Source organism: Alligator sinensis, unplaced genomic scaffold (assembly GCF_000455745.1).
Source record: "Alligator sinensis unplaced genomic scaffold, ASM45574v1 scaffold14_1, whole genome shotgun sequence".
NCBI lineage: Eukaryota > Metazoa > Chordata > Crocodylia > Alligatoridae > Alligator > Alligator sinensis.
This window is the reverse complement of record NW_005842709.1, coordinates 732,623-752,423: the sequence shown is the minus strand read 5'-3', so window position 1 is coordinate 752,423 and position 19,801 is coordinate 732,623. Positions and strand designations below refer to the sequence as shown.

Here is a 19,801-nt window from a genome sequence, read left to right as displayed (position 1 = left end):
ACCCAGCCCTCTTTCCTGCCTATGCAGGGGGTCGGACTCGATGAGCTATTGAGGTCCCTTCCGACCCTAACATCTGTGAATCTATGAATATGAATGTAGGAAAACCATAATCTAAACTCTACATAAGATTACCCTCAACCCTGACACAACACAGAGCTAAAACTCTAACCTGCCACAGGTAATGCAGGGGAAACATGGCAGCCATCATCCTGCTTCTATTAAATGTTGTCAGTATATGCTCAAGAGATCCTTCTTGCCACAGTATACTGGTGGCTATTATCTGAACTCACAGATTGACTCCCCACTGTGTGAGAGGAGCCTGAGGTGGACACTGGGGCCAGAGAGAAGCAAGACACAGCATGGAGACTGCCCTTGCAAGCCATGCTTGAGTTGGTCTGGGGTGGTTCCTGGCATGGGTAGCCCATTTTTGACCTACCCCCAGGCACAAATATATGTGGATCTAACAGTTCCATAAATGCTGTCCATGTAGAGAAGCACCTGCTTGTGGGCACTACCCTCTGCAGTTTCCTGCCTGCCACCCTGGGTTCACTGGTATCTGTCTTGGCCATGGGACTGCTCTGCAGAGAACTGTAAAGAGCACTGTGCCTGCTGTGGACCTGGGCATAACTCTGCAAGACTATTGCTCACCACCACCCCCTCACCATATCCATCTCTGTTTGCAGTTCTTTAAAATGGGTATTGGCATCTGCTTGATTGAGCTGCGTGGTGCTACTATCCGTGAGGCCAAGCACCGTAGCTTTGAGCTCATCACCCCATTCAAGATATTCAGGTAACTGGGAGCTGCAGTCCTGGGGTTTGGCTTGTTTCTAGAGCAGGAGTGGGCAATTATTTGGACCTGCGGGTCTCTAGGGGAGTTTTAATGAGCTGTTGTGGGCTGGGTCAGCACTCCCTCCCCTCCCCACCCTTGCAACAGCTCATCATAACTCCCTATGTGGGATGGGGCTGTGGGCAGATGGGGAGCAGTGTTTGGGAGTGGGGTGGGCTGGCAAGGCTGGGATCATGGGGTGAAGTCACAGGGCAGAGACAATGCAGAGTTGGGGCTGGAGCAAAGCCATGATCTGCCCGCATGCCCCTGCTACAGGTACTGGTTCTGCAGGCAGGGGCATGCAGGAAACGGATCGCAGCTGTGCCCTGGATCCTGGGCCTCAGGCCCCAGCCCTATGCTGTCACCACCCCAAGATGGCAGATCTGGCCCTGGATGCATCTCCCTACCCAGCCATGGCCCCATCCTGTCCACCTGACTGCGTATACTGCCCATGCAGCTCCTGGCCAGTTTCTATGGACACCTCAGGATCATGGGGGTGATAGCATGGGGCCAGGCAAAGCAACCGTTTGCTCCCTATATGTCCCTGCCCACAGAAGCAGGGCTCTGCCTCAGCCCTGGCCCCGGCCCCGTGCTGTTACCGCCCTCCGATCTTGGGGTCTCCATGGAGAAACAGCCGGGAGCCACACAGGCAGGGTGTGTAGCTGGATGGATGGGATGGAGTCATGGCCAGGCAGAAAGCTGTGTCCAGGGTTGGGATCTTGAGGTGATGACAGCACGGAGCCAGGGCTGGGGCAGAGCCATGATCTGCTCCCCACACACTCATAACCATGGAACCCATGCCCATTGCAGGGCATGCAGGCAGCAGATCGTGACTGTGCCCCAGCCCTGGCCTGGGCCCCAGTGTCAGTGCTCCAAGATCCAAGGGTCTCCCTGGCCCCTCCCACTCATCTCACTCCTGGGTGCTGCTCCCTGCCTGCCCACAGCCCCACCCCAGCTTCTCAGCTGAGCATTGTGCCCGTATGTTCCTGCCCTTCCAGCAGTTGGTGCAGGGCAGATGGGCCAGGGTTCCTGGACAGCGGAGCCAGATTTGGCAGTTGCAGTAGCTTTTCCACCAGGGCTGATTGCACGCACCATCGCTCAGCCCCCACCCCGGGTGCCTGGGCCTGGCAGGACCAAGGGACCTGTTACAGGCCAGATAAAATCCCTCAGTGGGTCAAATCTGGCTTGTGGGCTATATTTTGTCCATCCCTGCTCTAGAGAAATCTGCTGTGTTTTGGGGGCAGTGTGTGGGATCCTAGTGCAACTCAGGGACTGGTGCAATTGGGGCTCTGGGTAACTGAGGTGACCGGGGAAGAATCCAGGAAACTCAGTGTTTGCCAGATGTGCTTGTGCTCCCCCCCCCGCCTCCCCCCAGTTTCACAGCTGAATCAGAGCGGGAGAAGCGGGAGTGGATGGAAGCCCTGCAGGATGCCATTGCAGAGACACTCTATGACTATGAGGTGGCTGAAAAGATCTGGTCCAACAAAGCTAACAAGTTCTGCGCTGATTGCAGGGCCATGAGCCCTGACTGGGCATCCATCAACTTATGTGTGGTGATCTGCAAGCAGTGTGCAGGCCAGTATATTTCCTTCATTCCTGCCAGCAGGTAGACAGGAGAGGCTGGGGGACACTGCTCCTGAGTTGGGGCAGTGGGTGGGATGGCTGGGTGACTGAATTAGCAGCTTGGCTACTTGGCTACAAGTCATTAAAATCATGTAGACAGAAGGAAAGGAAAATGGCTGAATTGGCTGATCAGCCAGTTGATGACAGGCAGGTTGAGTTGTGGGTATCTGACTGGACAGACTGGGGAGAGTGGTCATGTATTTACAGTCGTTGCTGCTCCCAACAGGTCAGCACCGGGGTCTGGGCTCCAACATTTCCAAAGTGCAGAGCTTGAAGCTTGACACCAGTGTCTGGAGCAATGAAATTGTTCAGGTACAAGAAGTGTCCTGCTCCCCAACACTGCCCATTTGGGTTGCATGTGATCTGAGGCCAGGGCTCTTGTGTCCAAAGGGGCTGCTGCTAGTATCACAGAAACATAGTGCAGTCAGAGTGCCAGCTCAGGGGAGTCAGTGGAGAACCAGAGGTCTGAGGGGCTTATCTCTCTGGGGATGCCATAACAGGAACCCACAGTTTCCTCCAAAGTCTTGGGTCCTCCTCCATTTCTGTCTATTACCCCCATACCCTCTCTGGAAGCTTGAGGTGTCCTTCTGCTTTGCTAGCTCATAGATCGTCCCCTCTTTTTTGAAACCAATGTTCTTGTAGCTGTTCATTGTGCTGGGGAATGAGCGAGCCAACCAATTCTGGAGCCCACACATCCCACCCTCTGAGGCCCTTTACCCAGATGCCAGTGCAGAGCAGAGACGGGAATTCATCACTTGCAAATATCGGGATGGGCGATACCGCCTCCAACACCCCAGCTACAGCACTCAGGAGGAGTTGCTGCAGGTGAGTGCTGGTCTGGGCTAGCACACAAAGGCAAACATGAACCCAGCTGTATGGGCACATGCAAGATTTGGGGGCATTGGGCAAACCCTTCAGAGAGTACTGCAAGCCCTTCATTCTAGGCCTGATTGTTCCTGTAAAAGCACTTGTATCTCAAGTTCAGATCCTTTAAGGGTGTAGAGGATAATGCATCCCATATATGCACACTCACTGGTCTCCTCCAGACAATCAGTGATGTGCCAGGAAGCTGCATAGCAGGACAGACATGTGGCAAGTTGGTGTGCCTCCCTTTACAAGCCCCCCAAGTTAGCACAGTTCAGTGACTGCAGGGCCCGGGGACAATAAGTTCCCACATGGCTGAGAAAACCATGGCCGCCTATGACATCTCTCACCCACAGACACTTTGTGCTGCTGTGGCAGGACCCAACCTGCTGAAGACAGTCCTGCAGTTCTTCTCCACTGCTGAAGCTGAGGCAGCTTTTGATGTAGGAGGCTGTGATGTGTCTCAAGGTGTTGAACTGTGGCAGATGTCTGAGAGCAGCTGCCATGGGAACAATTCAGGTAACAAGAGCCACCAGAGCCTCTCTCCCCTACAGTGGGGCAGTTCCATGCTGCTGCTGCCCCTACACCCTCTACTACACCTCCCATTCTAGGCCATCTGGTTCCCTTCCCGCTACCCCTAACTCTTCTGTGGAACGTCCTGGGCGTCAGAACTAGAACCTTGAAGCTCAGGCTGTGGCCAGGACTGTGCACACCCAGTGGCTAATCCTGCATAATGCCCATTTCCCTCCAGGATCATGTGTCTCTGTCTCCCACATTTAAGTCAGGGTGACAGGTGCATCTATGAACCCCCTCTGCCTTGGGCTGGGAGGGTTTTTTTGTACTGCAGCATTCCATGTCCTCTCTTTCGACAGTAAGACCCCCCAAGGTTGTTGTATTTCTGCAAGGTCAGTGCTGCCCCATACCTCCTGTTGTGATTCTTCACAGTATGTTCAGCGGGGAGCCATAGTTCAGTGGAGCCAAGCCTAGACAGCGTCTACAATGAGATCACCCAGCCAGTGATGCACAGTGGCTACCTCTATAAGGCAGCAGCCCTCCCCAGGTCTGGTGTCAGCAAGAAGAGCAGAGATGGTAGGTTTGGGGCCAGGCCAGGCATTACAGTGAATGTGATAGGGAGAGGCTGTCTTGCCATTGCTAACTGAGTGCTCCTTGCAGAATTCTGTCGCGTGTGGTGCTCCCTGGAGAAGTCCCTTCTGTTCTATGAGACTGACAAGTGCACTGAGCCACTGGGGAAGATTGAGATGGCTGATATGGTTTCTGTGGGTGTAAGCAAGATGGAGGGCCCAACCAGTCCTGGGCCTACAGAGAGGTATGCATAAGCACAGTCTGCATCCAGGGGCATGCTCTGGGGTGACCAAGGGTGAGGCTCATGAGCACATCCCATCATACCTCCTCCCCTGTCATGGGTGCTCTGCATCTGCCAGACCAGTAGCTCAGAGGTAGTGAAGCCCACAGGCACTGGGTACAGGCAAGTTGCTCTGGGCCTCTTCCTGCCTTACAGAAAGAGGCAATAAGTTATCCCATGGTCAGAGAACTTCATAAAAGGGAAGGGAAATAACTCACAGAAGAGGGATGCTAGCAGTGAATGTGGGGGCCAGTGCTACAGACAAGCCACTATAGTAACAGTCTGGCCTGGAGTGAGCCTCCTTCTCTGTCCCTTCTACCCATGACTGAGCCTGTGGGAAAGGGAGCATGCTTGGCAATTCCTTACAGGTAGTCCTCTGGCGCAGAAGGTTACTGAATCCAGGTCCCTCTATTCAACCCTGTGGGGATGTCTTCCATGGGCTGCCCAGCTCTGAATATGGGGATCTTCCGCTTGGTGTGGTGGATGCTCCAGAAAAAGCCACTCAAGGCAGCTGGGAAGGATTGCCTAATGACCCTGAGCCATATACTCCTTGCTGTAGTCCCTGCTGTCCTAGGGAGCTGAGTCTGGCTCTCTGTACAGAGGAGAAACTAGTGCTGACCAAGCCATGCACCATTGGAAAGATCCCCTTGCATGTCTCCACAGCTGGAGAAGTCCAACTTTTTGCATTCTGCCCAGAACTCCCGCCAGTCCTGCAAGTGCATCATACTCAGTGTTAATCTCCTAGGGCATTTTCTTCCCTGGGCAGGAGTTCAAGGGAAGGCCTCAGGGTCAGGGCTGCAGGTTTATTGGAAAGACAAGGTGATCCCTGTGCCAGGCCCCCAGGACCTGGTGAGGCCTCCCTAATCTGATGCCTTTGCCCTTGCAGGTTTCGCTTCACCTTGGACCTCTTCCTGGGCAGTGAGAAAGTACAGCAGCTGGGAGCTGATGGGCCTGACACCCTTCAGGCCTGGGCCAGTGCCATTGGCAAGGTAAGCAACACACCTGCAACAAGGTGTTCAGCCAGACCAGTCCCTCTGAGGGGACCTTGAGGAAAGCAGCTGCTGATAGGCTCTTGTCTGATTTGTCTTATTTTAGACTGGATATCAGGAAAAACTTCTTCACTGTTAGACAGTCAATTCCACTGACTCACTGCTCTAGGGAAATGGTGGAATCTGCCTCATTGTTCAAGAAGAGTTTGAACAAGCATTGGTCATTGATGAGCTAGGAGGAACTATGCCTATGCTGTACTGTGGGTAGTAGTTCCTGTGCTTCTGGATTTTGTTGGTGGCCACATGGAGCTGGGAAGGATTTTTTTTCCTTTTAGTTGCTGCTCATGTTGGGAGGGGGGTTGCTTTCTTCAAACGCATTGAGTGTTCAAAGCTGGGAATTTTGCTAGGATGTGCTAATGTTCCTGCTGGGACTAAAACCCAGAAATTCCTTGCTTTCCCTCTGCTCCAGATCAGACTGGTTAACCACATTTGGGATCAGGAAGGAATTTGACTCCATGGTCAGATTGGTAGGGACTGTGGTGGGTCTCTTCTTTCCTCTGTAGTGGATGGGTGGCCCTCTTTCATGGATATCACAAACATATTTTAACAATCCCTGCAGCAGCGGCACACTGGCTGTGGTTGTCCCCCAGGTTTACCTGTGGCAGGTTAAGAATGCTGTGCTAGTAGTGATGTGACAGGATTAACTATATAGTGCTAGTAATAGGTTAGAAAAGGGTTTGTATGAATTGGTTTAGATAGGAATGATCTTGCTTTAGGCAGAGAGTTCGATTAAATGATCTCCAGAGGTCCCTTCCAGCCCTACCTTTCTATGATTCTGTGATCTCTCTGGTATGGTAAATTCCTCCCAAAACAGTCATGCCATGGATCCTATTCTCCTTCCCCAGCTAGGGCCCTGGCCTCTGCATTGGGCCCCCATTCTCCTCCCTCACCCCACCTGGGCCGTGGACCTCTATGTTGGGTTCCCATTTCTCTCCCCTAACTTGGGCCCTGGCTCTCTGTGCCAGTCCAACCCTGTTCCCCTTCCCAAGCCAAGGTTTGGCCCTCCATGTTTGCCCCAATGCCATTCCCTCTGTATGGGGTCTAGACCTGTGCTCTATTTCCCCTTTCCTTCCCATGATGGGGTCTTGTCCTTCTGTGCTAGTCCTCTATTCCTCCTGCTGTCTTGGTTGGCCTAACATAGTGCTCATGCCCAGGTCTACCCAGCCTCTCCTTCTCTGTGCAGTGGTTCACCCCAGTCAGCTGTCACTGCCTGTTGGGCTATGAGTTCCAGAAAGCGGGCCAGCTGCGCTATAAATCCATGCTCAACCCTGATCAGTGGCTGCAGGGCTTCTTCATCCTGCAAAAAGCTCACCTGTTCATTTGCCCAGTGGAGGAGAAGGCAGCTGAGGACAGCATCAACCTCCGGAGGCTACAAGAGCTCAGTGAGTGTGGACCTTCCACTTCCCAAATGAGAAACTACAGCCCTGCCCCTTCCCTGCCCCTGTAGAAGGCTGCATCTTAGTGCTAGATCAGTGAGGCCCATGTTATTATGGCTACATTTAAGTGATGGGTCAGTGAAGTCTGTTCTGTGTGCCTGAGCACCATTAACCATGAACCCTGCCTCATCTTGGAGCAGTGTTTCTCAACTTTTTCAGACTCAAAGGATCCTTATAAGACTTAAAGTACCTATCAGAAAATGCCAGCAATGAGCTTTCACTCATTTCTTGACTGCAGAAAAATAACAGAGCAAGTCTTCTGTTGCAAAGAGTTCAGAAAGACCACAAAGGGCAGAATTTTTTTAACACAGTGGATTCCTGATTGAAATATCTGGTTTGTCTTGCGAATTGTGTGAGTGTTTGCACATCTTACAGTGCTAATATTGCACAGAACCCATTAGTACCCATAAAGGATCTTCTAATACCCTAGTGAGATAATATAATACCCAATGGCACCCCAGTTGAAAATTGCTGCCCTAGAGGAACTGGATTTCAGTGCTCAGTCAGCAAGGCCCAAGCTGCCCAGCTGAGTCTGAATATATGCTCAGGAAAGCTGAGCCACCCTCTTTGGAGTTGACTGCAATTCCGTGCTAGATCAGCGAGGCCCATGCTATGTGGCTGTGCAGTGTTAACCACTAGCCCTGCCTCACCCTAGAGGGACTGCATTTTAGTGCTGACTCTGTGAGGCCTGTACTATGTGGTTGAGTGGCATTAACCACTGGCTCTGTCTGCATCAGAACAAGCTGCACTTGACCAGTCTGCACTTGGTCAGTGAGGCCCATGGTATAAGGCTGAGCTCTGTCAGTGACTGGTCCTGTCCTGCCTGAAAGAGGCTGTGAATGCTGATGTGTTGCATGTAGTGCTGTGAAGATCCTTCTACCTGACTTGGGGGTTCACTGCACCCTAATGTGAGATCTCTCCCTGATCTCAAGGCGTCATCTGATGTATACTTTTGTTCCCATGCAGGTGTGGTCCCCCTTAGTGAAACTTCTGAGAAGAAAGAGATGCTGATCCTAGTGGAGATGGGGAGGTAAGTTCTGCTGGAAGGGCTCTCAAGCCACTGGCACAGTGCAAGGCCCTGCTGCTCTCTCACAGCCACGCCCAGGGCAAAGTGCCCACAAAGTATTCCTGGATCATCACTGGGAGGAGTGGGGCTGGAGCGCTTGCAGAGCAGCTTGCTTCTCAGACTTCCTCAAGGGAAGTGCCAAGGAAACCTACTTGCTGGGAGGAGTGCCATTGAACCCTAGAGCCAGAGCCAGAGTTTGTTTGAAGGATTTTCACAGCATTACATGCAACACACCAGCACTCACAGTCCCTTTCAGGTGGGACAGGGCCAGTCACTGATATAGAAGGTCTGCTCTTGGGCCAGGCAGGGGGGCAGAGCTCTACCCAGCCCAGCATGAACATCCCCTACAGTGGGTTCCCTTGCTACGGTAGTGCTACCCAGTATCCACCCTGATTTAACTCCCTTGCATATTGACCCAGCCTTAGGGCTTCCCCTACCTTCTGAAGGTTAAACCCCTGTAGACAGGTTCATATCCAGCAAGATATGGCTCCAGCAGGACCCAAGGCTGGTAGTGATGGCCCTTCTGCTTCTCTAGACCTTCACAGAGGGGTGGGGAGTAGAGTGGTGGGGGTAAGTCCTGGGGACAAGGATGTTCATTCCTTGCTTTTTGCCTCTTTTGTTCTCAGGACCTTTTACCTGCAAGGGGTGTCACGAGTGGACTTTGCAGCATGGTGCATGGACATTCAGGCCTCAGCAGGGGGCTGGGGTAATGCCCTGCGAGACCAGCAGCTCAGCCGGAGCAACATCCCCATCATCGTGGACAGCTGCATTGCCTTCATCACGCAGTATGGTGAGCACTGCCACTGACCCCATAGTGTCTCCTGTCATTCACAACCACACTCCACCCTCCAAAGAGGCAACATAGCAAAAGCCAGTAATTTGGGCGTGGAGCAGAAGGTGTGGAGCAGCAGGCACTGCATTTGGGAAGGCACACAGTGAAGCACCCATGCACACAATGACCCGGGTGACACACACACACACGACTTAGGAGGGCATGCTCAAGTCATATTAGCTCCTGACTGCTGATCCTGGCTCCCTTTGGGGACCCTGCCCTCCTACCCCCAGGGCTGCGTCATGAAGGAATTTACCGGAAGAATGGGGCCAAGTCCCGCATCAAGGTGCTGATGGAAGAGTTCCGGCGGGATGCCCGTAATGTGAAGTTGCGCATCAGTGACAACTTCATTGAGGATGTGACTGATGTGCTGAAGAGATTTTTTCGGGAGCTTGAAGACCCAGTCTTTACCTCAGAACTGCACCCACAATGGAAGGAGGCTGCAGGTATCACCTTCTGTCTCACCCTGCCTTCATGAAGCCTATGGTTCTTTTTCACCCAGACTCTCTTTTGCAGCAGTGCGGCAGTATGCCTGGGCACCTGGGAAAAAGCAGATTCAGTGACTTCTGGTTGCTGCTGCATTCATAATTGCAAGCATGTGGCTACCAGCAGCAGCCACTTTTTTCACCCCCAATCCCCTGCCCACAAATCAGTGCCTGGGGTAGTTGCACCTATTGCCACTCCCTCTCCCTCCGCCCCACTTACACCGCTGTTCTTTAGCCTTCCATTGAGGTCTTTATGATAGGGACAGGCTTGAGCTGACCCCCTCTGGGAATGTGGACTCTGAACCCAATTCTCTCCTGGTTTGTCTCATGTGCCAGCTGGTACCCCAGTGCTTAGGGCATGTAAATTGTCACCACTCTTATCGGCAGCATATTACACGTATTTATTTTTTTAGATTTATAACTTGCCCTATCCAAAAGTCCCAGAACAGCTTACGTGGGCTGTGCAGCAGCATAACCAATACCACAAGGGCAGTGAGTGCAAACTGGCCTGAGTTGAATCAGTCAGCAGTAGCTGCTTGTGCTTATGCCCATCAGTGATGGGATGGCAAGGGAAGCATTGCTGGGGCAGGTGCCACATAAATAAGGTGTTGTGCTGGCATCTTGCTTTTGTGATTGTTTCCTCCCTCCAGAAATACCCCAGAAAGCCCAGCGTTTGGAACGATACAAGGAGTTGATTAACCATCTGCCTCGCCTAAACCGCAAGACCCTGGCTGCTCTGATTGGTCACCTCTACCGGTCAGTCTATCCCTCATTGGTCACTTCCTGCTTGTCTTGTAAGAAGCAATGTGATTCTGTCTGGGCTGGAGATGTAGGGCAAGCCCTGGGCTGACCTCAGCCAACAGAGGTGGTTTAATCAGGATAGGCCGTATGTCTGCTCCCTTCATGCCCCATGCCGTCTGGGACACCACTGGTCTCCAGCTCCTCTGGACAGGTGGTGGATGACTAAAAATGCAAAACTATTTTCACAAGGTGAAGTTAGTTTCATTTCCCAGAGGCTAAGGCAGAACAACTTGGAGGTTTTTCATTACTGACATTTTTCTCTGTTTCCTTTCTCCCTATTTTTGTTCTCTGTTTTCTTCTTGCCACTCAGGTTAATAAAATAATAGGTTTTCAGGACATATGATTTTCATTTTGTTTTCTACTTCCCTTTGTTACTGTTCAAAATTATTCAAGCCCAGTTATGATGAAAAATTGGGAAATTTCAAAACCCTGAAAGATTCTTGGATAAAGGTTTCTGGTTTTGAAAAAAACTCAGTAAAAAATTAGGATGATCAGTTCCACAGGGTGTTGGGAGCAGGTCTGGAGGGTGCTGAAGGCTCCTGGTTTCTTATGCCATGGCACTGGTCACACATGGCGAATTCTCTCTTTCCCGGGCTACCAGGGTGCAGAAATGTGCTGACTTCAATCAGATGGGTACCAAGAACCTGTCGCTGCTTTTTGCTCCCAGCCTCTTCCAGACAGATGGCAAAGGCGAGCATGAGGTCAAAGTGATGGAAGACCTGATAGACAACTACGTCCGCATTTTCAATGTAAGCTCCCTTCACTATGTTCCCCTCACCCTCTCCCTGTTCCCTTGCCTTCCCCAACCTGGCAGTACTCTGCCTCTCCCTCCTGCCCTGCCTCATTTCTTTTTCCTTCTCCTGACAGATTGATGAGGATCAGGTGTCACAGATGGACCTAGAGAACAGCTTGATTACCACCTGGAAGGATGTTCAGGTACTGGAGACACAGGTGCACTATGTGATGAATCACCCTCCCTTGGGGATACTACAGTTTTGACCTCAGCCTCTGCTGAGGTCTGTAGGCTTGCAGAACCCTTAGCAGTGAAGATGGCTGGCTGGGAACAGCTCAGTTCAGGCCATGGCTGTAAGTCCTCCCATTCCTGTAGGTATCTGTGGGGGTCACTGTTCCAGCATGGGTCTGCTCAAGCCCCTTAGACGAGCCCCATGCTCTCTCAGCACTAATCACCTCTCGAATGAGGCTTCCAGTAAGTTATTACTGCAGCTTACCAAAGAGCAGTAGACAGCATTGCTTCCCAGCTTTCAGCACTCTAGTTTTTTAATCTCCTGATCCTCTTCTCCCTGGTGTTGTTTCCCTATAGTGAATAGCTATTTTGTGAGGGGCCCAAGACCCCCTTCTCTTTCCTGACACCAGTCACAGTTAGTTGAGTGCAGCTGTTGTGGATGCAAGAGAATAGAAGGCCTCTTTGCAGGAAATGCTGTACTATGCTACTGATTTGCCACACCTGTTCCAGCCTCTGGGGTTGGGTTTCCAGGACACTGTGTGCTCCCAGGGGCTTAACCTATCCTCAACTATCTCTTCTTTCACAGCTTTCACAGGCTGGGGATCTCATCATTGAGGTTTACCTGGAGCAGAAGCTGCTTGACTGCTGCGTCACCCTGAAGGTGAGGGAGCAAGCATGTGGCCTGGCTGTAGCCATTGGCACAAAGTTACACAGGTGTGCAGGTGTCTGACATGTCCGTGGCTCTTGGATAGCTCCACTATCCATACAGAGTCACAGTTCTGGGAACTCCTTTGTGGGCACACACTGGAAGTGGAAGTGGCTGCTCAGAACATCAGAGTTGTCCTGTGGTGCCAGAAGATACTTAGCAAGGAAGAGGAAGCCATCTATTGACTAATTCCCATCCTGCCATCAGTTTCCCATGTAGGCAGTGGTGAAACTCACTGATGGCCACAGGGCTTAGACCAGTTTGGTCCTGGAGCTGAGCATTGCTGAGCTGACACATTATGTCCCCAGGTGTCACCCTCTATGACAGCTGAGGAGCTGACCAATCAAGTACTGGAGATGCGCAGTGTGGCTGCAAGCCTGGACATCTGGCTGACCTTTGAAGCTCTAGAGAATGGGGAGCTGGGTGAGTGTGAGGAGTGTCTTGCCATTGAGGTGAGGGCAGATTGAGGGGAAGAGGCAGTGGGTGATTGGGGAAGGTGGTGCTGAGTTTGGGGGGAAGAGTGAGGGAGAGAGGTGAAGCTGTACCGTTGTGTGGAAGGTGGCACTGTGCCATTAGGCATTGGTTGGGGAAAGCAGTGTTACACCTTGGAGGGATGAGGGAGAAGGCAGCGCTGCATTACTGGGAGGATGGGGAAGGGAGTGCTTCAGCACTGAGGGGAGCAGGCACTGTAACACAGGGTGGGGGAAGGGGCACCATGCTATCAGAGATCAGGGAGACTGCTTGGGTGGGATGATCTAGTTGGGGATGGTCCTGCTTTGAGCAGGCGGTTGGACTAGATGACCTCCTGAGGTACCATCCAGTCCTAATTTTCTATGAGTCTATGAAAGGCAGAGAGAAAAGTCATAGTTCTGCTGAGTAAGGGGGGCAGCCACATTTCATCTATGAAATGTTCAACTTTGGAGCCCCTGTACCTGTTGCCATGAGCCATCATGTAGAGGGGCACACCTGCCCCTCAAAACCTCCCAGGTGCTAGTGCAGCCTGGTGGTGATGGCTTGCTCACTGCTGTCATAGGCTCCTGCCTCACAATGTGTTCTGGACTTCTGTCCCAAGTTAGTGATATGCTTGCCCCAAATCAGCTTCTCCCACTGCCCAGCAGCAGCAGCATCTGAGTAGGCCATGTCTCCTTCATCCTTAGAGCGACCCTTGCACCCTAAGGAGAAGGTCCTAGAGCAAGCTCTTCAGTGGTGCAAGCTGCCTGAACCAAGCTCTGCCTACCTGCTGGTGAGGAAGGTACCCATAGGAGAAGGTGGCTGTCTCTTTACAGGTGAATCCTCCTACCCCAACAGCATGGTGGTAGGTCCTGCAAGGGACTATCAACTTATGGCCCCCATTCTCTTGGAGCAGATATAGTAAGGTCAACAATCCTCTCTCTGCCTGGTCCTTCAATTTCTGCCTTCTTTTGAGGCTGCCTACAGGGGCCAGAGCAGGCATAATGTGGCCATGGGTGGCACTATCTGGCTGTGGGGCTAGACCTCACAGTCCTGCTGAGTGAGTTCCAGCAGAAAAGCCCCTGAAGGTTGAAAAGGCAGTGTCCTGTGAACAACATCTGAGCTTTAGGTCTGACAGGGCAATAGCTCCATGACCAAGGGAGTGCAAGCCAGGTGGGGGGGGGCTCTGCCACCTGCCACTCTTCCCTTCCTGTTAGCCCCTAGTCTGCTCCCACCATGCTCTTCCTTTTCCTTTGCCTGCTCACTCTAGGCTCCCATTGTGTTTCTCAGCAGTTTCCCACAGTTAATGTTGCTCCTCCCCCACTGCACAGGTGCCAAGAGGGAGAGCCCCAAATGTGGGCTACTGAAGTGCCGGGAGGAGCACCCCAAACTCCTGGGGAGCAAGTTTCAGGAGCGATACTTTGTCATCCGTGATCAAAAGCTGCTGCTGCTGAAGGAGAAAAGGGTAAAGCTCATCCCAGCAGCCCAAGCTTTGGCTAATGCCCATCCTGCTGCCAGTCTCCCACCTGGGCAGTGGTGAGACTCACTGCACTTTCTAGAAATCCAAGGTATCAGGGAATGGTGTGCACAGGGAAGGGCAGCCTCATGAGCTGTGGAGTAAAACTTTACCTGGTCCTGTTTGACTGATTTGTGCCAAGAGCCGGTTCTGGAATCTTCTGCTGTTTTCCCTCCCCATGTGGGGAGAAAGGCTTCTTCCCTCCCTGTGGAGCAGGAGACCACTAGGTCTTCCCCATGGTGGGAACCCAGAGGTCAAGTGGCTGCTCACTTATGGCTGTGAGGGGCATGCTGACAGGGTAAGCAGGCCTGAACTGGCCTAGGTGAGAGGAAGGGGTACTGATGTGGAGGGATAGAGAGGGAAGGGAAGCAGGTGCCAGTTAGGATGACTGAACTAGGGGAAATCAGGGAATGCTGGTAGGGCAGGGGAGGGGAGGGAACCAGGTGCCAGCCACAACAGGGGGAAAGAGGAGAGAAATGACTGGCAGGGCTTGCCTTGGCTAAGCGTCTGCTCTCTTCCTCCAGAGTGCCAAGCCAGAACGGGAGTGGCCTCTTGATTCAGCCAAGGTTTACATGGGGATCCGGAAGAAGCTGAAGCCACCCTCTCAGTAAGCCAGGTCCAGGGGCTGAGCCAGATTAACAACTCCCTCTGATCACTAGCACCTCCTCTAACAGAAGCTCCACACCCTACCTTGTCCTGGAGCCTGTAGCTCCATACTAGGGAAGCTCTTTCACAGTATTCTGCCTGGAGCCCTCACCTCCTAGCCTCAGGGCCTGACCTAAAGGGAACTTGCCAGAGCACAAAGTATGCTTGGTGCTCCCCAGAGCCCAGCCCTGTGCCACAGCCACAGCAAGGTAGGATCTTGATAGTGACCCCTTTGCAAGTGCTTGCTTGTGGCCCTGTAGTGTGACCTGCTTGTGGTCCTGTAGGCCTTGTGCCCTAGCTCCCATGTTGGCCCTGGTCCCAAATAATCAGCCTGACCCCAGCTTCGGTTCCTAATCCCTCAGCTCAACCTATCCCCCTAGCACTGGCTGTAGAGCTCATAAGCTCTGACAACATCTGATGTGCTTCAGTTGCCCTGCCTGACTCTGCTATTGTCCTTTCACTCCAGGTGGGGTTTCACACTGACTCTGGACAAGCAGCAACTGTGAGTATCTTGTATCTCTTTCTCCTGTGGGCAGGGACCTCCACTTCACAAGAGAGGCAGGCCATGAGAGCACCCATGTGCCTGACCTGCCCTTGGGTTTTTACAGCTCTGATCACTCCATCTCAGGTCCTCTCTGACCCTTCCTCCTTAGCCCCCAAGCCCATTTTAATTCCCGCCCTCAACAATGATGAGGAGTAAAAGCCTGGCTGCACTGGGCACTGATGTGGTGGGAGCTGGAGAGGATGTGGGCAGGAGCACTGGGCCAAGCACACCTTTAATGCAGGCAGGCTAGTGCAGGACCCTCAGGGAAATGCATGGAGAGAGAGCGGGCATGAGTGACTAATGAGAGAGTGAGTAGAGTAAGAATTGCAGGCTGGGCTTGTAAACTGGCAGGCTGATAGAGCAGAAGTTGAGGGGCTGTGGTCAGGCCCCAAAGATGGGAAGAGCAAACTGTCTCTGTGCTCCAGAACATGTGTGCACGTGTGTGTGCAGTATAGCTTAGGTGGAGGGGTGGGGTAGCCTGTGTCTGTGAATGTGCATATATGTGTGCAGGGCATAGCCTGTGTGTGTATGTGTGCAAAGGGGTAGCTTGTGTGTGGGAGGTGGGGAGGGAGCCTGTGGAAACAGCACCATAGAGCCACCTAGAGAACAGCCCTGTTGGCTGGGCTCTTGAAAAAGCTGGTGACGAGAGGCAGACCCCAGGGTCCCAGTAACCAGTCAGTATCTCCTTTGACTGTTTTGTAGGTATCTGGCATGCACAGGGCAGGCTGAGTTGTGGGACTGGATCACCAGCATCCTGAAGGCTCAGGTGGGTGAGAACTGCCATGCCAAGCCCACAGAGAGCCTGGGCAGGGCTGGGGTTCAGCAATGCCAAGCACTAACATGTCTCGTGATGCCATGCAGCATGATGATCTGCGCTCAGTGATCCTACGGCGGCGCTCCTCCTCTGACCTCTCCAAACAGAAGTTTGGCACCATGCCACTGGTCCCTTTGCGAGGAGACAGCACTGACACTACCATGCTCTCTGCCAACCAGACCCTGGTAAGATAGCACCAAGGCTTAGCAGGGCCCTGCAACCCTGTGTTCCATGCCCACTGGGCCATCCCAACCTCAAGAGCACTTCCTGTCCAACTGTAGGCAGACACAGAGGGAGAGCAAGTGAAACATGCCTGTGAGCAGCTGTGGCAGTGTGTGCAGCAGCACTGTGTCTGTGTGGGTGCTCTGTGCCTGTGTGCGAGCAGGCCATATATGTGCTTGCAGGAGTACCACTCTGTGTAAAGTGTTCACAAATTGTGTATAGCAGTGTGGTGCACTTTGCCCACATGTTGAGTTTTGTTTCCCCCAGAGCTCTTTGCAGCCCTGACGCTGTTCTGTGTTGTTAGGTGCTTACTCTCTCCCCCATCTCCCTCTGTTTCCAGCGTCGCCTGCACAATCGAAGGACTTTGTCCATGTTCTTTGTAAGTATCTGCATGTCTGATGCATATTCATGCAGGGGTTTACAGCCTTTAAGGATCATCTGCAACAGCAGGGAGAACCTGGTGATTAGGGGTTTTGGAAATGGGGGCCGATTTGCAAAGCCCAGCCCTTATATTGTGACTCAGTCACAGTGATCATTTAAAGAGCAGTCTGGCCCACTAGTTGCAGGGTGGCCCCTCCAGTGCTGATCTGAGGGTGCTCAGTGCAACACAATTGGCCAAAGCCTGGGCAGAGTTTGGGGAAATTGCCCTGAGCTAGTATCATTAGCTATTGTCTCATGGTCTTACTCAAGGACTGAGGGACCATACTGGTACCCTGTCTAAGCTGTAGACTGTGGCACCCTGAATTCCTGGCCTCTTGCTTGAGCAGGGGGTTCCTCTTTGCTTGCTGCTCTTGCTTGCTGTGTGGTGTTCTGCATGCTGAGGAATTACTGTCCCACCCCACCCTAGCAGTAGGCAAGGAGATACCATCCAGGGAACACAAGGCAGAAATCTGCTCCACTCTACACTATGAGGCAGCTGCTCCTAACATTTCTGACAGTCTCTATTGGGGCTGAGATGCCATGTACTCAGTCTGCATTGGTCAAAGGGGATATCTTTGGTGTGCACTATAGAAGGAAAATAAGCTCTCAGCGAGGAAAACTCTCTTGCCTCTCTATTTACTCATCTCACTAGAGCCAGATAACCCTAACAAGCTCCCTATGGCTACATCTAGTGAGCATGCCCAATGACTAGAACTGTTGAGTTGCCTCTGACCCTGTAAGTCCTGCTCTGTGTGGTTTCCACTCTGCCCTGAGTACATGCTCAGGTTTCCAGGGAAGTGCTGGGCAACTAAGGCCATGCAGCAGAGCTGGGCTGGGAGAGGCAGGGGCAGAAGCATGCCCTATTGCTTGACTTTGGTGCAAAATGCTGTCAGAACACAGCCACTGGCTGTGATGCAGCAGTTCTGCTGGGTGCCACTGCTACAAAAGGTAGGAACATGTCAAGCACTGGAATTGAGCTGTGCCTACTGCTGTGGAATAGCTACAAGACTGAGACTGAAACACTGTGCAACACCCAAACCACATGCGGCCCCAGGAGTGGGGAATTGCTATCCCTCACTGCCATATGTGCTGTGACCCAGAGTGGTTGGGCTGATGCACCCCTGCCTCTTCTGCTCTCAGGTTTCCTGACCCAGTGGAACAGCTCCAGCTTCAGTGTCTTCTCCTAGGGCCTATCTATACTGCAGCAGTTGTATATTGCAGCCACACCAGTGTTGAGTACACCTTACCCACCCATGCCTACCGGTGTAGCTGTTCTTGGATGCTCCCCTGTACCCACCCTCAAGCACTCTACAGAATGAGGTCTTGGAAATGGCTACAGAGGGAGGGCCCTGATCAGCCTTACCAGCATATGCCTTAGTCTGGAGCATCTCAATAAGGGCAGGGGTAGGCATGCTTGAGAATGACCAGGCCAGGATACACCACTACCAAGGTGTTAAAAAGCCCTTACAGCTGCATGAATAGATGCTTTTGCCATAGTCTGTTCCCACAGCTGGTGAGCTGAGACTGGGGCAGGATCTGGTGATTCAGAGAGAGCGAGAGAAGGAAGACCATTTGACCTAGTCCAGCCTGGCCTTACCCCATGTTCCATCTAAGGCTAAGAGCCTTCTGGGGAGCAGCTGACTAGAGATTATGTTCTGAACAGCCCAGAACAGATCCATCACAGTTCAAGCCCTTGTCTGGGGAAGGTGCAGAGCTGGTGGCTGAAGAGACCAGGGAGTGATGCTGGGCTGAGAGAAGTCTCTTCCTGTCTGACTGTGATGTGGGGAAGAGAAGACTGTACCGATGGGGGGATTCCTGCCAATGCAAATCAGTCACAGGAATTGAGCAAGGCTGGGAAGCCCACTTAAGGCCAACATCTGCTGGGCTTAGGGCAACAACATGGCCTTATGCTCCCTTCCCTAGCAGAGAAAGTTACAGGAGAAGGCATCTCTCACAAAGGGCCTGCCTCCCACTGCTTCAGCTGCCTCCTGCTCATTTGGTTCCCCTGCTGTTGTGCAGGTGGCTAGGAAGTTTGGTCACCTAATGTCTGTACCTGCTCTCCACCTGCCAGGACCCATGGGGAGGGATCAGACCTGCACAGCATTCCCCAAAGTTCCAGGCTCTCTGCTGCTAGGGCACAGACAAGACCTCCAGGCTCAAGGCAGATAGGCTGGGGAAAGGAATGGCATCTAACCATGGAGGAAGAACTGTATCCCAGAAAATGTTCTCTGAGTCTGGGGTTCTATCACACGTCTAGCCCCTAATCTCTCTCCCTTGCCAGCCCATGAAAATGCATCAGGACTCACTGGATGAGCAGCAGGAGAAAGAAGCAGCAGATGCAGAGCCTGTCTATGAGGAGGTGGGCAACTGCCCTACACTGTCCCCGCTGGAGCTGGACAGAGGCCTCCTGGCTGCGCTGTCCCAGGTGCCTGCTGTGGACAGATCCGTGAAACCAACCCTGTTCTCAGAGCAGTCTCAGCACCCAGCACTTCGCTCCTCACTGCCTCCAAGCCCAGGCCAAAAGGTGTCCAGCATGCCCTTTACTAAGGCACTTTCCCTTGAAAGAGGCCTCAACCTGGAGTCTGAAAAGGCCCTGTACCACACCAGATCATCTGGGCTCAGACCTACCAAAACAGCTTCCCTTGAGAGAAATCTAGAGCCATCCCAAGTACTACCTGCCTTGGCACAGGAGCAGGAGGCAGAGCAGAAACAGCCTCTAGTGCTAGAGCCCTTGTTTGGCAAGGCACCCCCTCCAGAGGCCTCCAAGAAGATCAGCCATCTGCCTTCACCCATCAATGATAAGCTGATGCAGGAGCTGAGCAGCGTCATCCTCAGGAAGAATGAGGGCCAGGGCCCTGAGCTTGGGCCAGGCCAGCAGATCACATGATTTCCACTGCTGGACAGGAGGACATGTGACCTTGGGTGGCAGAGCAGAGGCAGCAGGTCATATGACTAGTAGCAGTAGATACAAGGTCTGGGGTAAATGGACCTGTCATGTGACACCTGAGTGCTCCCTTGTGGACCATTTCTGCCTCCTGCCACAACCCCAGGAGCCAAATCAAGAGTGAGTATTTGAGACTAGAGGAGGCATCAGCTTCCCTGGCCTTTGGAGTGGAATTCCTGAGACATGCTGTGTCGGATCAGATCTGCAGGGAAAGAGGGAAGATAACTGCCA

The 19,801-nt window shown here is 52.6% G+C and overlaps 1 protein-coding gene across 11 annotated transcripts in view; it reads left to right on the top strand.

Moving 5' to 3' along the window:
* Positions 1–19,795, top strand: part of ARAP3 (ArfGAP with RhoGAP domain, ankyrin repeat and PH domain 3) — a 42,765-nt gene extending 22,970 nt beyond the window's left edge. For 4 of the 11 annotated variants that reach the window (XM_025216090.1, XM_025216089.1, XM_025216098.1 and 1 more), the window contains 25 exons: positions 684–790; positions 2,202–2,401; positions 2,676–2,761; positions 3,092–3,274; positions 3,670–3,832; positions 4,259–4,402; positions 4,487–4,640; positions 5,563–5,665; positions 6,909–7,107; positions 8,128–8,191; positions 8,854–9,017; positions 9,293–9,505; positions 10,195–10,300; positions 10,947–11,094; positions 11,213–11,281; positions 11,896–11,970; positions 12,324–12,438; positions 13,173–13,301; positions 13,797–13,930; positions 14,506–14,588; positions 15,093–15,128; positions 15,873–15,936; positions 16,032–16,169; positions 16,547–16,585; positions 18,884–19,795. In XM_025216090.1, coding sequence (XP_025071875.1) covers positions 684–790; positions 2,202–2,401; positions 2,676–2,761; positions 3,092–3,274; positions 3,670–3,832; positions 4,259–4,402; positions 4,487–4,640; positions 5,563–5,665; positions 6,909–7,107; positions 8,128–8,191; positions 8,854–9,017; positions 9,293–9,505; positions 10,195–10,300; positions 10,947–11,094; positions 11,213–11,281; positions 11,896–11,970; positions 12,324–12,438; positions 13,173–13,301; positions 13,797–13,930; positions 14,506–14,588; positions 15,093–15,128; positions 15,873–15,936; positions 16,032–16,169; positions 16,547–16,585; positions 18,884–19,513 — 3,546 coding nt within the window. In that variant the 3' untranslated portion in view covers positions 19,514–19,795. Of the gene's footprint in view, positions 1–683; positions 791–2,201; positions 2,402–2,675; positions 2,762–3,091; positions 3,275–3,669; positions 3,833–4,258; positions 4,403–4,486; positions 4,641–5,562; positions 5,666–6,908; positions 7,108–8,127; positions 8,192–8,853; positions 9,018–9,292; positions 9,506–10,194; positions 10,301–10,946; positions 11,095–11,212; positions 11,282–11,895; positions 11,971–12,323; positions 12,439–13,172; positions 13,302–13,796; positions 13,931–14,505; positions 14,589–15,092; positions 15,129–15,872; positions 15,937–16,031; positions 16,170–16,546; positions 16,586–18,697 lie in introns of those variants that run through there. The other 7 variants (XM_025216092.1, XM_006034157.3, XM_006034158.3 and 4 more) reach the window with 7 other exon arrangements.
* The last annotated feature ends 6 nt before the right edge of the window (positions 19,796–19,801 follow it).